At 39.4% G+C, this 20706-nt stretch overlaps 1 protein-coding gene across 3 annotated transcripts in view; it reads right to left on the minus strand.

The window, feature by feature from the left end:
• The window catches only part of LOC309847648 (adhesion G protein-coupled receptor E3-like), a 59676-nt gene that overhangs the window by 35599 nt on the left and 3371 nt on the right, over positions 1-20706 (minus strand). For 2 of the 3 annotated variants that reach the window (XM_082698205.1, XM_082698203.1), the window contains exons 2-4: positions 19221-19259; positions 13035-13172; positions 760-824 (exon numbers count right to left, since the gene is read on the minus strand). In XM_082698205.1, coding sequence (XP_082554331.1) covers positions 760-824; positions 13035-13172; positions 19221-19259 — 242 coding nt within the window. The remainder of the gene's footprint in view (positions 1-759; positions 825-13034; positions 13173-19220; positions 19260-20706) is intronic. The other variant, XM_082698204.1, reaches the window with a different exon arrangement.

Below are 20706 nucleotides of genomic sequence, written 5' to 3' on the forward strand. Positions count from 1 at the left end.
CCCCAATCCTAGTCCAGGGCAACCCCTAGTCTACTTTCTGTGTCTCAGGATTTGCCTATCTGGACAGTTCATATAAAAGGAATCACGCTCTATGTGACATTTTTTGTCTGGCTTCTTTCACTGAGCATAGTGTTTTCAAGGTCCACCCGTGTTGTAGCATGTGTCAATGCTTCATTCATTTTTATGGTGGAGGAGGAGCTCTTTGTATGGATGGACCACATTTCTTTTGTCTACTTAGGAGTTCACGGGCATGTCAGTCATTTCCACTTTCTGGCTCTTGTGAATAATGCCACTGTGAACACTGGTGTACAAGTTTTTGTGTTGACATGTATTTTCAATTTTCTTGGTTATATACCTAGCAGTAGAATTACTGGGAATACAATAAATCTATGTTTAGCTGTTTGAGGAGTTGCCAGGCCATTTACCAAAGCAGCTCCATTGTTTTCCTTTCCTGTCAGCACGATGAGGTTTCTGCTTGCTTACTCTCCATTCTCACACCTTCTCACACCTATCTAACAGCCTTGTTAGATATCCCATGGCAACATGTCCAGCAAAGCACTCCCTGGATTTCTGACTCATAGGAATTGAGACACGGTAAATGTTGTTTAAGTCACTAAGTTTGGGGGTCACTTGTTTCATGACAATATATATTGAATACATATGCACACTATGGTGAGCTATCCCTCCCTACATCACCCACTCTATTCTGAGGACGGTCTTCTGTACACTTGTGCAAACCCATGAAGTGATGAACCTTACCTGCTTCTGACAGTTCTGAAACGTTGCATCACTACTGAAATTAGAGCAGTTCACAATGTCGATTTCTAGGACAGAAAATAGGTAAGTTGGGTTAACATCATAGATTCATCACAGAAAACAATGCCATGTCTACTTTAATTAGGAGAGATTTGTCTCCATAATCTTGGAGGATCCCATAATTCCCCAAATAAAAAATGGGTCTCCAATTCTACTTTGGTTTTTAAGTAGTTGGGAAGGTTGTAGCTTAGCCCTTAACAGGGCTTGTAAAATAAAAGTTTCAGTCAGAGGGAAGATGGGGAAAGAATAGGAGACCTGTGTTTCATCTGGTCCTTGAATTCAACTGGTTATCTATCACATCCTTTTGAACAACTGTGAATGAAATCTGAGATCTAAGAAAAGAATCACTGCAACTCTACAAATAGAAAAACAATCACTGAGGGGTAGGAGGCAAGGTTGTGGAAGAGTAGGGGACCTTGTTTCATCTGGTCCCTTGAATTTAGCTAAATAACTATCAAACCATTCTGAATAGCCATGAATTCAGCCTGAGATGTAAGGACATATATCTGGAACTCTACAGGTAGAAAACTTTTTTCTCCTTGCTTTTTTGCAAAGTAGGAGGTATGGAGACACAAATCGGAGGGGGGATATCAGAGATAAACGGAAGGGGGAGTGAGCCTCCATAAGCTGATTATTGGAAAGTGATAGAGCCTTGGGGGGCAAAATCAGAACCCTTAGAAATCTGCTCCAGTGAAAGACATCCCTGTCTGAAAGGGACTCAGGGGATGAAATGGGCAGAATTCCAGGTGAGTAAATGTGGTCTCGGGATCCCAGGAGTCACAAAACTAACCGGGGTGCTTGAACTGGGAGAGTGCCCAAGCATTGGAATGGGGAAACTGGTTATAGCTGGGGAGCCCAGGAGGGGAATCTTAACTCAGGTCGCCATAAACCAAGAACCAGGCTAATGGGGTGACTGCTCTCCACCTGAGCACCTTTAAAAAGAGTGGAACATGTGCACTGCCTGCCATCCCTTGAGAGGAGTTAAACAGGTATGCCCATGACCAAGCAACAGCTCTTGGGTGCGGCCTCAGAAATGACAGTAGGGTGACAGTCAGCCATCCCCCTGGGAGTGGTGGAATGGGTACATGCATAAGCCTGCAACCTCTCTCAGCCCCATGGTACAAAAAGGGCAGTAATGCAAGTCCCTCAGAATCCCCCTAGGAGACTGCCATGGATACCTACCACAGGAGTTACAGAGTTTAACACACACAAAAGTGAAAACTGTTTGTCCAGGAGGGTTTACTGAAGTTGGGAGGTGGGCTTTGATCTTTCAGCTCTGGGGCTAGAGATTGGGCCATGGCTATTTTTATTCTTTTTCTTTTTAAATTTATTTTTTATTTATTTTCAGCATAACAGTATTCATTATTTTTGTACCACACCCAGTGCTCCATGCAATCTGTGCCCTCTCTAATACCCACCACCTGGTTCCCTCAACCTCCCACCCCCCGCCACTTCAAACCCCTCAGATTGTTTTTCAGAGTCCATAGTCTCTCATGGTTCACCTCTCCTTCCAATTTCCCCCAACTCCCTTCTCCTCTCTAACATTTTTATTCTGATCCTCTAAAGAGGTGTGGAAAACTCTGAGGGAACAAACCCGCACAGAGGACCAGCTTACATTGAGACCAGTCCCCTGGCAAAGGGAGGGACGACTCAGCCCAGAAAAAGACACCTGAGAAGCAGCACAGCAGGCCCCTCCCCCAGAAGACAAACTAGAGGAACAGGTGCTCAACTAGCTTAGGGATCCCACAATATTGTAAAACTCCAGTGCTTGGAGAAAATATTATATAGAACTTGAGGATTTTCTCATAATCCATTTATTTTTACATCTAAAATTTTCTGTTTTTTTTTTTGTTTTCTTTTTTTCCCATTTCAACTAGTTTCTTATTTTACCAACTCTATATTTTTAATTCATTTTTTAACTTTTATTTTTTACATCTATATTTTATAGAGATTCACTTCATTTTTGGCCTTTTTGTACTCTATATAATTTTAATTTTTTATATATACAAGTTTTGCTTTCTTTGCAATTTTGGGATTTAGTGTCTTTGAACATAAAGACCAAAATTCACCCAGGAACAAGTGGATCACAATTCTTTATTCACCCTGTGAGACTAATCTCTTCCTCCCCCTTTTTTTCTCTTTTTATTTTGCTTTCTCTTGTTTTTGTTTGCTTGTCTATTTTGTTTTTTGACCACTTTGGATTTGTCTACTGTGTATTTTGCTTGGCTGGTGATTGATATTTTTTTATTCTGTTCACTTGTTCACCCATTCTTCTCTGTACAAAATGACTAGAAGGAGGAACTCAAAACAAAAGAAAGAACCAGAAGCAATGTTCTCTGCCACAGACCTAACTGATATGAATATAAGTAAGATATCAGTGATGGATTCAGGATAGCAATTATAAAGCTAATAGCTGGGCTTGTGAAAACATTAAAAGACAGCAGAGAATCTCTTAGCACAGAAATGAGATCTAATCATGCCAAACTTTAAAATGGGAGAAGGGGGTGGGATTATGGACACTGGGGAGGGTATGTGCTTGGGTGAGTGCTGTGAAGTGTGTAAACCTGGTGATTCACAGACCTGTACCCCTGGGGATAAAAATATATGTTTATAAAAAATAAAAAATTAATTAAAAAAATGCTATACTGGAGATGCAGCCTAAATTGGATGCTCAAACAGCCAGGGTGAATGAGGCAGAAGAGAGTAAGTGATCTAGAAGACAGGGTGATGGAAAGGAAGGAAGTTGAGGAAAAGAGAGAAAGACAGCTAACAGCCCATGAAGAAAGGCTTTGAGAAATTAATGAGGCCATGAAGCCAGCCAATGTCAGAATTATTGGGGTGCCTGAGGGTGGAGAGATAGAGGGGCCAGAAAGTATATTTGAGCAAATCATCACTGAGAACTTCCATAATCTGGGGACGGAAACAAGCATTCATGTCCAAGAGAAAGATACAATGTCTCCTGAAATCAATAAAAATAGTTCAACACCCCAACATATAATGGTGAAGCTTTCACATTTTAGAGAAAAAGAGAGAATCCTGAGAGTAGCTCGAGACAAGAAGCTCCTTATTTTTAGAGGGAGGAATGTCAGACTTAACATCAGAACTATCCACAGATAATTGTCTTTCTCTGTTTGACTTATTTTACTTAGCATAATCTCCTCCAGATACATCCATGTTGATGCAAATGTTAGGTATTCATCCTTTCTGATAGCTGAGTAATATTTCATTGTATATATGGAATACATTTTTATCCATTCATCTGTTGAAGGGCATCTCAGCTCCTTCCACAGTCTGGCTGTTGTGGACATTGCTGCTATGAGCCTTGGGGTGCATATGACCCTTCTTTTTATTACATCTTTAACTTTGGGGTAAATACACAGTAGTGCATTGAGCACTGGGTTTTATATGCAAAGAATGAATCATGAAACACTACATCAAAAACCATTGATGTATATGTGACTAACAACATAACTTAAAAAAAAAAAAAAGGAATTATCCACAGAAACCTGGCAGGCCAGAAAGAGCTGGCATAATATATTCAGGGTGCTAAATGAGATGAATATTCAGCCAAGAATACTTTATCCAGAAAGGCTTTCATTCAGAATGGAAGGAGAGATAAAGAGCTTCCAGGACAGACAGATTAAATGAATATGTGACTACTGGGCTAGCCCAGTAAGAAATATTAAGGGGATCCTGTAAGCAAAGAGATAGCCCAGGAGTGACATAGAAAGAAACAGAGACAATTTACAGAAACAGGCACTTATAGGTAATACAATGGTACTATGTTCATATCTTTCAGTAGTCTCTCTGAAAATAAATGGGCTATATGCTCCAATCAAAAGACATGAATTATCAGATTGGATAAAAAAAAGCAAGACTGGGGCGCCTGGGTGGCTTAGTGGTTTAAGCCTCTGCCTTCAGCTCAGGTCATGATCTCAGGGTCCTGGGATCGAGCCCCACATCGGGCTCTCTGCTCAGCGGGGAGCCTGCTTCCCCCTCTCTCTCTGCCTGCTTCTCTGCCTACTTGTGATCTCTCTCTGTCTATCAAATAAATAAATAAAATCTTAAAAAAAAAAAAGCAAGACCCATCCACATGCTGTCTACAAGGGACTCATTTTAGACCTAAAGACACCTCCAGACTGAAAGTGAGGAAGTGGAAAACCATTTATAATGCTAACAGATTTCAAAAGAAAGCTGAGTTAGCAATCCTCATATCAAAGTAGATTTTAAACCAAGACTGTAGTAAGGGATAAAGAGGGACTTTATACCATAGTTAATGTGTCTATACAACAAGAAGACCTATTTACAATTGTAAATATTTATGCCCCTAAATTGGGAGCAGCCAATTATATCAACCAATTAATAACCAAATTAAAGAAATACATTGATATCAGTACAAAAAGAATAGGGTACTTCAAAACCCCCTCACAGCAATGTCAAATAATTAAATAAAAATCTTTAAAAAAAGGAAACAAGACAAGAAACAACAAGTGTTGGAGATGATGTGGAGAAAAGGGAACACTCTTACACTGTTGGTGGGAATGCAAGTTGCTGCAGTCAGTTTGGAAAACAGTGTGTAGATTCCTTAAGAAATTAAAAATAGAGCTACCCTATGACCCTGCAACTGCACTACTGAGTATTTACCCCAAAAATACAGATGTAGTGAAAAGAAGGGCCATCTGTACCCCAATGTTCATAGCAGCAATGGCTTCAATCGCCAAACTGTGGCAAGAGCCAAGATGCCCTTCAGAATAAATAAAAAAGATATGGTTTATATATCCAATGGAATATTATGCCTCCTTCAGAAAGGATGAATACCCAACTTTTCTATCAACATGGACAGAACTGGAGGAGATTATGCTGAGTGAAATAAGTCAAGCAGAAAAAGTCAATTATCATATGATTTCACTTACTTGTGGAGCATAAGGAATAACAAGGAGGACATTAGGAGAAGGAAAGAAAAAGTGAATTGGGGGAAACCAGAGGAGGAGATGAACCATGAGAGACTGTGGACTCTGAGAAACAAACTGGGGGTTTTGGAAGGGAGGAGGTTGAGGGGATAGGTGAGCCTGGTGGTGGGTATTAAGGAGGGCACATATTGCATGGAGCACTGGGTGTGGTGCATAAACAGTGAATCTTGGAACACTGAAAAAAATAAAATAAAAAAAAAAGAAATAAGAGCTTTCAAGGACACACTGGCTAGATGGACTTCAGAGATATATAAAGAGTTTTCCATCTTAAAACAAAGAATACAAATTCTTCTCGAGTACATATGGAGCTTTCTTCAGAATAGATCACATACTGGGTCACAAATTAGGTCTCAACCATTACCAAAAGATTGGGATTATTACTTGCATATTTTCAGGTCACAGTTTTGAAACTTGAACTCAACAACAATGGGAAATTTCTAAGGAACTCAAATACTTGGAAGTTAAATAGCATCCTGAAAAATGAATGGGTCGACCAGAAAATTAAAGAATTTTAAAAATTCATGGAAACAAATGAAAATGAAAAGACAACTTTTCAAAACCTTTGGGATATAACAAATGCAGTCATAAGAAGGAAGTACATAGCAGTAAAAGTCTTTCTTGAAAAGTTCTCAAAATTTTGGAGAAAAGTTTCAAATATACACGTTAACCTTACACCTAAAGGAGCTGGAGAAAGAACAGCAAATAAAGCCTAAACCAAGTAGGAGAGGAGAAATAATAAAGATAAGAACAGAAATCAATGAAGCAGAAACCAAAACAATAGATCAATGAAACCAGCAGCTTGTTCTTTGAAAGAATTAATAAATAAGATGAATAAACCCCTTGCCAGACTTATCCAAAAGACAAGAGAAAGGACCCAAATTAGTAAAATCATGAATGAAAGAGGAGAGATCATGACCAGTACCAGGAAATACAAACAATTTTAAGAATGTATTATGAGCAATTCTGAGCAATTCTGTCCCAATTAGGCAATCAGAAAGAAATGGATGCATTCCTGGAAACTTATAAAACGGAAACAGGGGTACCTGGGTGGCTCAGTGGGATAAAGCCTCTGCCTTTTGGTCAGGTCATGATCCTAGGGTCCTGGGATCTCTGCTCAGCAGGGAGCCTGCTTCCCTTCCTTTCTCTCTTTCTGCCTGCCTCTCTGCCTACTTGTGATCTATGTCTGTCAAATCAATCAATCAGTCAATCAATCATTTAAAAAAAAACTGAAGCAAGAAGAAATAGAAAATCTGAACAGACCCATAACCATCAAAGAAACTGAAGCAGTAATTAAAGATCATCCAACAAACAAGAATCCAGGGCCAGATGGCTTCTCAAGAGAATTCTACCAAACATTTTTTAATTTTTAATTTTTTTACTGTGTTATGTTAGTCACCATAAAATACAACAATTCAGCAACGTGGCAGGATACAAAGTCAATGTACAGAAATCAGTGGTTTTCTTATACACTAACAATGAAAATACAGAAAGAGAAATTAGAGAATTGATTCCATTTACTCTAGCACCAAGAACCATAAGATACCTGGGAATAAACCTAACCAAAGAGGTAAAGGATCTGTAATCAAGGAACTACAGAACACTCATGAAAGAAATTGAAGAAGACACAAAAAGATTGAAGACCATTCCATGCTCTTGGATCAGAAGAATAAACATTGTTAAGATGTCTATACTGCCTAGAGCAATCTATACTTTTAATGCCATTCTGATCAAAATTCCACTGGTATTTTTCAAAGAGCTGGAGCAAATCATCCAAAAATTTGTATGGAATCAGAAGACACCCCGAATCTCTAAGGAAATGTTGAAAAACAAAAATAAAACTGGGGGCATCACGTTACCTGATTTCAAGCTTTACTACAAAGCTGTGATCACCAAGACAGCATGGTACTGGCATAAAAACAGACACATAGACCAATAGAACAGAGTAGAGAGCCCAGATATGGACCCTCAACTCTATGGGCAAATAATCTTCGACAAAACAGGAAAAAATATACAGTGGAAAAAAGACAGCCTCTTCAATAAATGGTGCTGGGAAAACTGGGCAGCTATATGTAGAAGAATGAAACTCGACCATTCTCTTACCCCATACACAAAGATAAACTCAAAATGGATTAAAGACCTCAACGTGAGACAGGAATCCATCAGAATCCTAGAGGAGAATATAGGCAGTAACCTCTTCGATATCAGCCACAGCAACTTCTTTCAAGATAAGTCTCCAAAGGCAAAGGAAACAAAATGAAAATGAACTTTTGGGACTTCATCAAAATCAAAAGCTTCTGCACAGCAAAGGAAACAGTCAAGAAAACAAAGAGGCAACCCATGGAATGGGAGAAGATATTTGCAAATGACAGGACAGACAAAAGGTTGATATCCAGGATCTATACGTGATGCAACATGGAGGCTTAAGTGGGTAGGAGAAGAATAAATGAAACAAGATGGGATTGGGAGGGAGACAAACCATAAGTGACTCTTAATCTCACAAAACAAACTGAGGGTTGCTGGGGGGAGGGGGTTTGGGAGAAGAGGGTGGGATTATGGACATTGGGGAGGGTATGTGCTTTGGTGAGTGCTGTGAAGTGTGTAAACCTGGTGATTCACAGACCTGTACCCCTGGGGATAAAAATATATGTTTATAAAAAATAAAAATTAAAAAAAAAAAAGAACTCCTCAAACTCAAAACACACACAAAACAGACAATCATATCAAAAAATGGGCAGAAGATATGAACAGACACTTCTCCAATGAAGACATACAAATGGCTATCAGACACATGAAAAAATGTTCATCATCACTAGCCCTCAGGGAGATTCAAATTAAAACCACATTGAGATACCACCTTACACCGGTTAGAAAGGCCAAAATTAGCAAGACAGGAAACAACATGTGTTGGAGGGGATGTGGAGAAAGGGGAACCCTCTTAAACTGTTGGTGGGAATGCAAGTTGGTGCAGCCTCTTTGGAGAACAGTGTGGAGATTCCTCAAGAAATTAAAAATAGAGCTTCCCTATGACCCTGCCATTGCACTCCTGGGTATTTACCCCAAAGATACAGATGTAGTGAAAAGAAGGGCCATCTGTACCCCAACGTTTATAGCAGCAATGGCCACGGTTGCCAAACCGTGGAAAGAACCAAGATGCCCTTCAAAGGACGAAAGGATAAGGAAGATGTGGTCCATATACACTATGGAGTATTATGCCTCCATCAGAAAGAATGAATACCCAACTTTTGTAGCAACATGGATGGGACTGGAAGATTATGCTGAGTGAAATAAGTCAAGCAGAGAGAGTCAATTATCATATGGTTTCACTTATTTGTGGAGCATAACAAATAGCACGAGGGACAAGGGGAGTTAGAGAGGAGAAGGGAGTTGAGAGAAATTGGAAAGGGAGGTGAACCATGGGAGACTATGGACTCTGAAAAATAATCTGAGGGTTTTGAACGGGTGGGGTGTGGGAGGTTGGGGTAACCAGGTGGTGGGTATTGGAGAGGGCATGGATTGCATGGAGCACTAGGTTTGGTGCAAAAACAATGAATACTGCTACACTGAAAATAAATTTAAAAAATTAAAAAAAATAAATCATTGGTTTTTGATGTAGTCTACCAAACATTTAAAGAAGAACTAATACCTACTCTTTGGAAGCTGTTTCAAAAAATAGAAATGGAAGGAAAACTTCCAAACTCTTTCTATGAAGTCAGCATTACTCTGAGCCCCAAGCTAGACAAAGACAAAGGAGAATTACAGACCAATATCCCTGATGAACATGAATGCCAAAAATACTCACCAAGATATTAGCCAATAGGATTCCATAGTATATTTAAAGGATGAATCACCAAGACCAAGTGGGATTTATTACTGGAATGCAAACATGGTTCAGCATTTGCAAATCAATCAACATGATACATCTCATTAATAAAAGAAAGGACAAAATTCATATGATTCTCTCAATTGATGCAGAAAAAGCATTTGACGGAATACAGCATCCTTTCTCAATTGAAACTCTCCACAGTGTAGGGATGGAGGAAACATAACTCAATGTCATAAAAGCCATCTTTGAAAAGCCCACAGTGAATATCATTCTCAGTGAGGAAACACTGAGAGCCTTTCCCTTAAGGCTGGGTAATATGACAAGGATGTTCACTCGCACCACTGTTGTTCAACATAGTACCAGAAGTCCCAGCCTCAGCAATCAGACAACAAAAAGAAATAAAAAGCATTCAAATGGGCAAAGAAGAACTCAAAGTCTCACTCTTCACAGATGATATGATACTCTATATGGAAAACCCAAAAGACCCCATCCCCAAATTGCTAGAACTCACAGAGTGATTCAGGAATGTGGCAGGATACAAAATAAATGCACAGAAATTAGTAGCACTTCTATACACTAACAATGAGACAGACGAAAAAGAAATTAAAGACTCAATCCCATTGGGATGCATGGGTGGCTCAGTTGGTTAAGTTTCTGCCTTCATGTCAGGTCATGATTCCAGAGACCTGGGACTGAGTCCCGGATCAGGCTCCCTGCCCAGTGGGGAGTTTACTTCTCCCTCTGCCTCTTGCTCCCCTGCTTATGCTCTCTCTCTGACAAGTGAGTAAATAAAATCTTTAAAAGAGAATCAATCCCATTTACAATTGCACCGAATACCATAAGATATCTAGGAATAATCCTAACCAAAGAGGTAAAGGTTCTGTACTCTAAAAACCATGGAACACTTATTAAAGAAATTGAAAAAAACACAAAGCAATGGGAAGACATTGCATGCTGATAGAATGGAAGAATAAATATTGTTAAAATGTCTATGGTACCCAAAATATTATAAATATTCAATGCAATTCCTATCAAAATACCATTGACATTTTTCACAGAGCTGGAACAAAGAATCCTAAAATTTGTGTGGAACCAGAAAAGGCTCTGAATAGCCAGAGGAATGTTGAAAAAGAAAACCAAAGCAGGTGGCATCACCATACCGACTTCAAATTATGTTACAAAGATGTAATCATCAATACAGTATGGTACTGACACAAAAACAGACACAGATTGATGGCACAGAATAAAGACCCCAGAAATGGACCCTCAACTCTATGGTCAACAAATCTTTAGCAAAGCAGGAAAGAATATCCAATGGAAAAAGGATAGTCTCTTCAACAAATGGTGTTGGGAAAAATGGACAGCCACATTCAGAATGAAACTGAACCATTCTCTTACACCATATATCAAAGATAAACTCAACTGGGGGGAGGGGGTTTGGGAGAAGGGGGTGGGATTATGGACATTGGGGAGGGTATGTGCTTTGGTGAGTGCTGTGAAGTGTGTAAACCTGGTGATTCACAGACCTGTACCCCTGGGGATAAAAATATATGTTTATAAAAAATAAAAAGTTAAAAAAAATGGATGAAAAACCTAAATGTGAGATAAGAATCCATCAAAATCCATCTCCCTCTGCCTGCCTTTCTACCTACTTGTGATTTCTCAAATAAATAAATGATTCTTTAAAAAAAAGAGGGGGTGCCTGGGTGGCTCAGTGGGTTAAGCCTCTGCCTTCTGCTCAGGTCATGATCCCAGGGTCCTGGGATCGAGGCCCACATTGGCCTCTCTGCTCAGCAGGGAGCCTGTTTCCCCATCTCTCTCTGCCTGCCTCTCTACCTACTTGTGAACTCTCTGTCAATAAATAAATAATTTTTTAAAAAAGAAGAATCCATCAAAATCCTGGAGGAGAACATAGGTATCAATGTTTTTGGCCTCAACCACAACAACTTCTTGCTAGAGATGTCTCCAAAGGCAAGGGGACCAAAGGAAAAATGAACTTTCAGGACTTCATCAAGATAAAAGGTCCTGCATGGCAAAGAAACAGTCAACAAAACTAAAAGGCAACCTATGGAATGGGAAAAGATATTTGCAAATGACATCAGATCAGATAAAGGATTTGTATCTAAGATCTGTAAGGAACTTAAGAAACTCAACATCCAAAAAAACAAATAGTCCAGTCAAGAAATGGGCAGAAGACATAAACAGCCATTTCTCTGAAGGAGACATACAAATGGTCAACAGACAGATGAAAACATGCTCCATACCCCTTGCCATCAGGGAAATACAAATAAAACCACAATGAGGTACCACCTCATACCAGTCAGAATGGCTAAAATTAACAAGTTAAGAAAACAACAAATGTTGGCAATGATGTGGAGAAAAGGGAAACCTCTTACACTGTTAGTAGGAATGCAGGTTGGTACAACCACTCTGGGAAACAATATAAAGGTTCCTCAAGAAGTTAAAAATAGAGCTACTCTATGACCCATCAATTGCACTTCTGGGTATTTACCCCAAAGTCACAATATGACTATATCCTACTATAAGTACTGGGGAGTAGGGGGGATAGCAAGTATTCTCATTACTTAGGCCAAGGTTGCAAACTGTGGCCCTGGGCTGGCCCACTGCCTGTTTTTGTAAATAAAATTTTATTGGTACACAGCCACATCCATTCATTTATGTCTGTGGCTACAGTTACATTACAAAGACAGGGCTGAATAGTTGCAGCAGAGACCATATGGCCTGCAAAGCCTGAAATATTTACTAGACAGCCCTGTACAGAAAAAGTTTGCTAACTTCCATCTTAAAAGAGAGGGTGCCTGGGTGGCTCAGTGGGTTAAAGCCTCTGCTTTCGCTCAGATCATGATCCCAGGGTCCTGCTTCCCTTCCTCTCTCTCTCTGCCTGCCTCTCTGCCTACTTGTGATCTCTGTCAAATAAATAAATAAAATCTTAAAAAAAGAGAAAGAGAGACGTCCATGTCATGGGGAGTTGGAGTGTGGTTTAAATAAGAAAAATGCCTAGCATGACATTGGATGCATAGGAGGACTTATTTTTTAAACCGGGCATTTCATTAACTTTGGGATTGACTCCTTTAAACAAACACATATTCCTCTGACCTAAGTTCTCTGATCTGCAGAAGGTAGGATGATTATTCCTATTTTACAGGCTATACACTTGAGATGGAGGATTCAAGCAACTGCCCCAAAAGTCGCACAGCTGCTTAGTTAGAGTTGAGATGGAACACAAGTCAATTTCACCTGGACCTCAAATTCTTACTCTCACATGAATGATGCTACAGAGTAAAGGGACATGACCTTCAGGCAGGACACTGAAGCCTTTCCCCTCAGAATCCTATGGCCAGCTTTCCTTCCAAGATTTACATACTCTTGCAGTAATACCACTCTTTCTACAAGCCCAGAATCACCTCTGCAAACGACGTTCCGGTCTTTGAAATTTCTTTCTCCTGTGTTCGAAGCGTATCCATCTATGCAATAACAGAAGTATTTTTGTTCCTTGGAGACACAGTAAGATTTAGCAGGGCAGGGATGGCTTGTGCATGGATCTGTAGAGAGAAAGAGAGAGAGCAGAAGGCAAGACTGTGCATTCTCTATTTGATTCAATATTTAATCAATCTAATCCCCACTTGAAGTCCTGTCTCTTAAAATGTCAACAAATGACTTGACTCACTCGTGAGTTAAAAATAATTCTTTCCTCTAGGACTCTTCCCCGATGCACTTTAAAAGTTTCTTGGGTTTTTAAAAAATTTAATCTTATTTTTTCAGTGTTCCAAGATTCATTGTTTATGCACCACAACCAGTGCTTCACGCAATACGTGCCCTCCTTAATGCCCATCACCAGGATTTAGGTAATAAGCTAGTTAAATCAGTGTAATTCTGTTGTTGATATATTAGACGAACAACTTAAAACCATCTCTGTCCTGTCAGTTGTCTTTTGATTTTGTTAACTGTTTCCTTTGCTGTGCAAAAGCTTTTGATCTTGATGAAATCCCAATAGTTCATTTTTGCCCTTGCTTCCCTTGCCTTTGGCGATGTTCCTAGGAAGATGTTGCTGCGGCTGAGGTCGAAGAGGTTGCTGCCTGTGTTCTCCTCAAGGATTTTGATGGATTCTTTTCGCATTCAGAATGGGAGAAGATATTTGCAAACGACATATCAGATAAAGGACTAGTGTCCAAAATCTATAAAGAACTTAGCAAACTCAACACCCAAAGAACAAGTAATCCAATCAAGAAATGGGCAGAGGACATGAACAGACATTTCTGCAAAGAAGACATCCAGATGGCCAACAGACACATGAAAAAGTGCTCCATATCACTCAGCATCAGGGAAATACAAATCAAAACCACAATGAGATATCACCTCACACCAGTCAGAATAGCTAAAATCAATAAGTCAGGAAATGACAGATGCTGGCGAGGATGCGGAGAAAGGGGAACCCTCCTACACTGTTGGTGGGAATGCAAGCTGGTGCAACCACTCTGGAAAACAGCATGGAGGTTCCTCAAAATGTTGAAAATAGAACTGCCCTATGACCCAGCAATTGCACTACTGGGTATTTACCCTAAAGATACAAACGTAGTGATCCAAAGGGGCACGTGCACCCGAATGTTTATAGCAGCAATGTCCACAATAGCCAAACTGTGGAAAGAACCTAGATGTCCATCAACAGATGAATGGATAAGGAAGATGTGGTATATATACACAATGGAATACTATGCAGCCATCAAAAGAAATGAAATCTTGCCATTTGCCACAACATGGATGGAACTAGAGTGTATCATGCTTAGCGAAATAAGTCAAGCAGAGAAAGACAACTATCATATGATCTCCCTGATATGAGGAAGTGGTGATGCAACATGGGGGCTTAAGTGGGTAGGAGAAGAATCAATGAAACAAGATGGGATTGGGAGGGAGACAAACCATAAGTGACTCTTAATCTCACAAAACAAACTGAGGGTTGCTGGGGGGAGGGGGGTTGGGAGAAGGGGGGTGGGATTATGGACATTGGGGAGGGTATGTGCTTTGGTGAGTGCTGTGAAGTGTGTAAACCTGGCGATTCACAGACCTGTACCCCTGGGGATAAAAATATATGTTTATAAAAAATAAAAAATTAAAAAAAAATCTCTGTCATGCGCTACTTCCAATATCATACACAAAGAAAGACAGAACAGCATATGTGCCATTTCCCTGCCCCACACGCATAACCAGACCTAATGATGGGGAAATCTCAGACAAATGCAACTGGTGCACATGCTGTAATCTAACTACCTTGCCTCAACAAAAATGTCAACGTCATGAAAGAAGAAGAAAGGCTGAAAGCAATTGTCCTAGACTAGAGGAGATGAAAGAAACATAGTAACTAAATATAATGCCTATGTGATTGAAGAATAAATCCCAAACTTGAAAAAAAAAATGTATTACTGGAACAACTGAAAAAATTTTGACAATAGGCTTAAATTATAGAATTGTATCAATGACAAATTTCCTAAATTGACCCTGTGTTATGTAAGAGTATGTCCATATTCTTAGTAAATAGATGCTAAGGGATTTAGGGGCAAGATATCCGCAATTTATTTTCCAATGGATTAGTGAAAAATAAATACACACAGATATGTACATGAACCATTACATAATCTCAATGTGACACAAAACTAAGTTGAAGATATATCTATATTGTATATAGGTATGTTAACCTGAAAAGTAAAAGAGCCAGTTTTTTCTTGGGAAAAATGGGTCTATTTGGGATGGAAGAGAATTGCGAAGTGGGAAACACAAGGCAGCCCTCAGGGCAAAGGCAAATCCCCTGCCCACCAAACAAAGGAGACTTCTGTTTGAGAGAGGAAAGAGGAAGTAGGGCAGGGCTATTCTACGCAAAAAGTCCACTGGACTAAACAGGGAGTTTGAAGTACAGTGGCTTCTCATTGGCTGAGCTGTGACTGTCTCCCATTGGTTGAGCTGTGGCTGTCTTTCATTGGCTGGGCTGTGACTACCTCTCAGTGGTTAGTCTGCTGGGGGGAGGTGAAGGAGGAGAGCAGGTTAGAGGAGACTTTCTTCCTCCTACTGGTTGAGTGGACTCGTATTGGCTCACAAGGTCCGTCTCTTCTTGTTGGGTTTGTAATTGACCGCAAGTGGCAGGGCAGGAGAACTCCTGTTGAACCTCCAGACTCCATGTTAGTGAGGTTTCCTTTTAATTATTTTTCACTGATTATATATAAATAATATATATATTATATATATATATATATATAATATATATATAATCAGTGAAAAAAAATATATATATAAAATTATTTTTGCTAATAAATACTTAGTGTTTAGAGAGGTAGCTAGGAAACCAGAAGGAAATGTAGCTGTATGTTAGCAGTTGATGAATCCAGGTGAAAAGTATAGGGTGATCATTTTTACTATCATTACAATAGTTCTATAGATTTAAATGTCCAAAATAAAAAGGCAACTAAAGAAAAATGTCGTGCCATGTTTAATTAGGAGACATTATTCTGTCCAAATTCCACATTCTCCTGTTTTGGCCCCTACCAATAAGTGTTTGCAGCTCAAACTAAGGTGATGACATTAATACATTGAAATTGTTTGTCCCTTCCCATTAACCTTTGCACTATGGGGGAATGAAGTGCCCTTATGGCTGTACCATTGACATAGCTGGGACCTCAGTTGATTTCTGAAATATTTCCAAGCCTCCTTGTCCTCATCTTTAAAGTGAGAATGGAACAATGTAGCCAAAGATTAGGCTAAGTACCTGCCCCATAACTAATGGGACAGTTGCATCGATTTTGTTAATTGGTCTGTGATTATTTGAGAGCATGCCCATTGTCTTAGAATATGCATACTGAAGTATTAAGGAGTGCAGGATTATGGTGTATGTAGCTTCTTCTCAAGTAGTTTAGAAAAAAAATTATGTGTTTGTCTATACATCTATCTATACATATACAGTGCATATATGAAATTATTATACCATATATCATACACGGAGTATGCAAATGTATGTAGGTCCTCTATTTATGTATTCTTTCAAAACATGTCTCCAGGGCTCCTGGGTGGCTCGGTGGGTTAAGCCACTGCCTTCGGCTCAGGTCATGATCTCAGAGTTCTGGGATCGAGTCCCACATCGGGCTCTCTGCTCGGCAGAGCCTGCTTCCTCCTCTCTCTCTCTCTCTGCCTGCCTCTCTGCCTACTTGTGATCTTTCTCTGTCAAATAAATAAATTCTTTAAAAACAAAACAAAACAAAAAAACCCCTTGTCTCCAAATACCAGGGAAAGGAACTTTTGAGACATCATCATGATAAAAACTTCTATACAGCAAAAGGAACAGTCAACAACACTAAGAGGCAACCCACAGAATGGGAGAAGATATTTGCAAATGACATTACAGATAAAGTGCTGGTATCCAAGATCTAGAAAGAACTCAAACTCAACACCCAAAAAGACCCAGAGAATCCAGTCAAAAACTGGGCAGAAGACATGAACAGACATTTCTCCAAAGAAGACATACAAATGGCTAATGGACACATGAAAAAATGTTCAACATCACTAGACATCATGGAAATACAAATCAAAACCACAATGAGATACCACCACACACCAGTCAAAATGGTAAAAATTAACAAAACAAATCTTGCCATTTGTGACAACATGGATGGAACTAGAGGGTATTATGCTTAGCGAAATAAGTCTATCAGAGAAAGACAATTATCATATGATCTCCCTGATATGAGGAAGTTGAGAGGCAATGTGGGGTTCTTAGGGTGTAGGAAAGAATAAATGAAACAAGATGGGATCGGGAGGGATACAAAGCATAAGAGATTCTTTATGTCACAAAACAAACTGAGGGTGGCGGGGGGCAGGTAGGGAGAGGGTGGTGGGGTTATGGACATTGGGGAGGGTGCATGATATGGTGAGTGCTGTGAAATGTGTAAACCTGGTGATTCACAAACCTGTGCCCCTGGGGCTAATAATACATTATATGTTCATAAAAAAATAAAATATTAAAAAACTTTAACAAAACAGGAAACAACAATTGCTGGAGAAGTTGTGGAAAAAGGGAAAACATCTTACACTGTTAGTGGGAATGCAAGTTGGTGCAGCCACTCTGGAAAACAACATGGATGTTCCTCAAGAAGTTAAAAATAGAGCTATCCTGTAACCCAGCTATTGCACTACTAGGTATTTACTCCGAAGATACAGATGTAGTGAAAAGAAGGAAGCCCAATGTTTACAGAAGCAATGTCCACAACAGCCAAACTGTGGAAGGAGCTGAGGTGTCCTTCAACAGATGAATGGGTAAAGAAGATGTGGTTCATATATACAAAGAAATATTACTCAGCCATCAGAAAGGATGAATACCTATCATTTGCATCAACATGGATGAAACTGGAGGGGATTATGCTAAATGAAATAAGCCAAGCAGAGAAAGACAATTATCATATGGTTTCACTCATATGTGGAATATGAACGATAACGCAGAAGACCATAGGGGAAGGAGGGAAAACTGGGAGGAAATCAGAGAGGGAGACAAACCATGAGAGACTCTGGACTCTGAGAAACAAACTGAGGGTTACAGAAGGGGAGGGATGGGGTAACCAGGTGATGGGTATATGGAGGGCATGTGTTGTGATGCGCACTGGGTGTTACATGCAACTAATGAATCATGAAATGCTACATCAAAAACTAATGATATGCTGGCAAACTGAACATAAAAAAATTTTTTAATAGCCTTTGAAGCATGAAAACTACAAGTCCCTAGACTTCCAAGTATGCTTCTATGACTGAAATGATAACAGAAAAATAGCTTAAGCTTTAAAATTATATGGTAGGAAATTACAGATACACAAGGATCAGTTTCCTCTGAGCTTTGATAGTTACAATTTAAATGGAGTGCTGACATGCTGTAATTACAATATTAAAGTGCTAAGATTATCAAATGATCAAAAGGGCTATTCTGGACTCCTAAGAGATTGCGTAAATGTTATTAAAATGTTTACTGTATTTCAATTACATCATAGGAAGATCATTATTATGTGTATGTTTCTGTTCATATCTAACTGGCAATCTTTTGACACGGATAAAATTATGGCTGTTGTATCTTTAATAATATTGATTTTTAAAAATTAAAAAAAAAAGAAAATGTCAGGCAAAATGGAAAACTGTCTTCTCATTCCATCCTTGTATGAATCTGGGCAGAGTCTTTCATATGAACACAGTATAGAAATTGTGGAATAATATCAATGGAACTGCACAAAAGGGTCAGTATTGGCCACTCTGGACCTACAAAATTGCAATCAATGTAGCCCATCCTAATTAACCAAGAGTCGCAGAGCTTTTAGAAATGATGGTTGATTTTGCATTTGTTGTTGAGGCCATGGGGAAAGACCACATCCTGAAGGACTGTGCCCTGATGCACTGGGTATTCCCATCCAAATATACCGATTTAAGGAGGGCACGTATTGCATGGAGCACTGGGTATTAAGCAATGAATCTTGGAACACTGTATCAAAAACTAATGATGTACTGTATGGTGACTAAGATAACAATAAAAAATAATAATAAGAGCTTACTTTTGGTTTCAAGTGCCAACATACCATTGTATGTCCTCACAACAAGGACCAAGCAGGAAAGCCCTAAGAAAAATAAAAGGAAGAAATTAACATTTCAGGAATCTTCCTTAAATCCTTCTGAATACTCCTGGCCACCCACCTGTTTCTTCCAGGGCTAGTACTTGATTTACAATACAGAACTTATTGTCTTGACTATAACGAAGGGCAGCATGTTAAATAGAGGTAAATTTATCATTATCACCTACCATATAACATATACCCCACTCATACCAGGCAGAATGTTTTATTCATTTAAATAGATTCAGTTCCCTCTTTCCTAACAATATGTGGATACATTTCATTAAGGGTTTTAATCAATTTTACAACGCTGACAAATGCTCGCAAACTTAAGAAAATGGTCTCTTGTTTGGAAGCTGCTCAACAGTTATATCAGGTTTAAGATGCTGTGGCTGGAGGCCAATTTAAAAAGACCAACACAGAGACTCATGGGTGGCTCAGGTCATGATCTCAGGGTCTTGGGATCGAGCCCCGCATCGCACTCTCTGCTCGGCAGGGAGCCTGCTTTCCCCTCTCTCTCTCTGCCTGCCTCTCTGCCTGCTTGTGATCTCTTTCTGTCAAGTAAATGAATAAATAATTCTTAAAAAATAAAAAGACCATGTTGCATCACCACTTCCTCATATCAGGGAGATCATATGATAGTTGTCTTTCTCTGCTTGACTTATTTCGCTAAGTACCCCTGGGGATAAAAATATATGTTTAGAAAAAATAAAAAATTATATTAAAAAAAAAATTAAAAAGACCAACACAAAATAAATGTTTACTACTCATAAATACTGGAGAGAAAAGGTGTGGGGACGTGAAGAGTGATCATTTCTAGGTAGTTTTCAATTTTGCTCCTGGGCATTTTCTTACTTTTTTCTAACTTTTCCTAGAGTAAATATGGGTTACTTACATAGCGACTTATCTTCTCCTTTCAGGGAATATAAAATGATATTGGAGAATAGAAGCTGTGAGAGTATTCACCTTTTGAGAAAAATATCATATGCATCACCACCATCACCACCAGCCCCATCAATACAGAAATCCTGCCTTTTTGGTGATATTCATGAATTTTAGCCAGGGTGACTGCCTGATTATTTTGAAGGCGAAGTTCTGCTTTTTTTTTTTTTCAAGATATTTTTTATTTATTTGACAGAGAGAGAGAGGAGAGAGGTCACAAATAGGCAGAGAGGCAGGCAGAGAGAGGGGAAACAGGCTCTTTGCTGAGCAGGGAGCCCAATGTGGGGCTCGATCCCAGGACCCTGGAATCATGACCTGAGCCAAAGGCAGAGGTTTTAACCCACTGAGCCACCCAGGTGCCCTGAAGTTCTGCTTTTTAAGCAAAGAGCTTGATTGCCCTAGCAGTGAAAACTCCACCTTATCTTTCTTGTATGAGTCATTCTGGTTGTTCTGATGAAACTGTTAGACTCAGAGAGTGTTCCTATTTCCCAGGTCTGCCAACCCAAGTGCC

Source organism: Mustela nivalis (genome assembly GCF_964662115.1).
Source record: "Mustela nivalis genome assembly, chromosome: 1".
NCBI classification, from domain to species: domain Eukaryota; kingdom Metazoa; phylum Chordata; class Mammalia; order Carnivora; family Mustelidae; genus Mustela; species Mustela nivalis.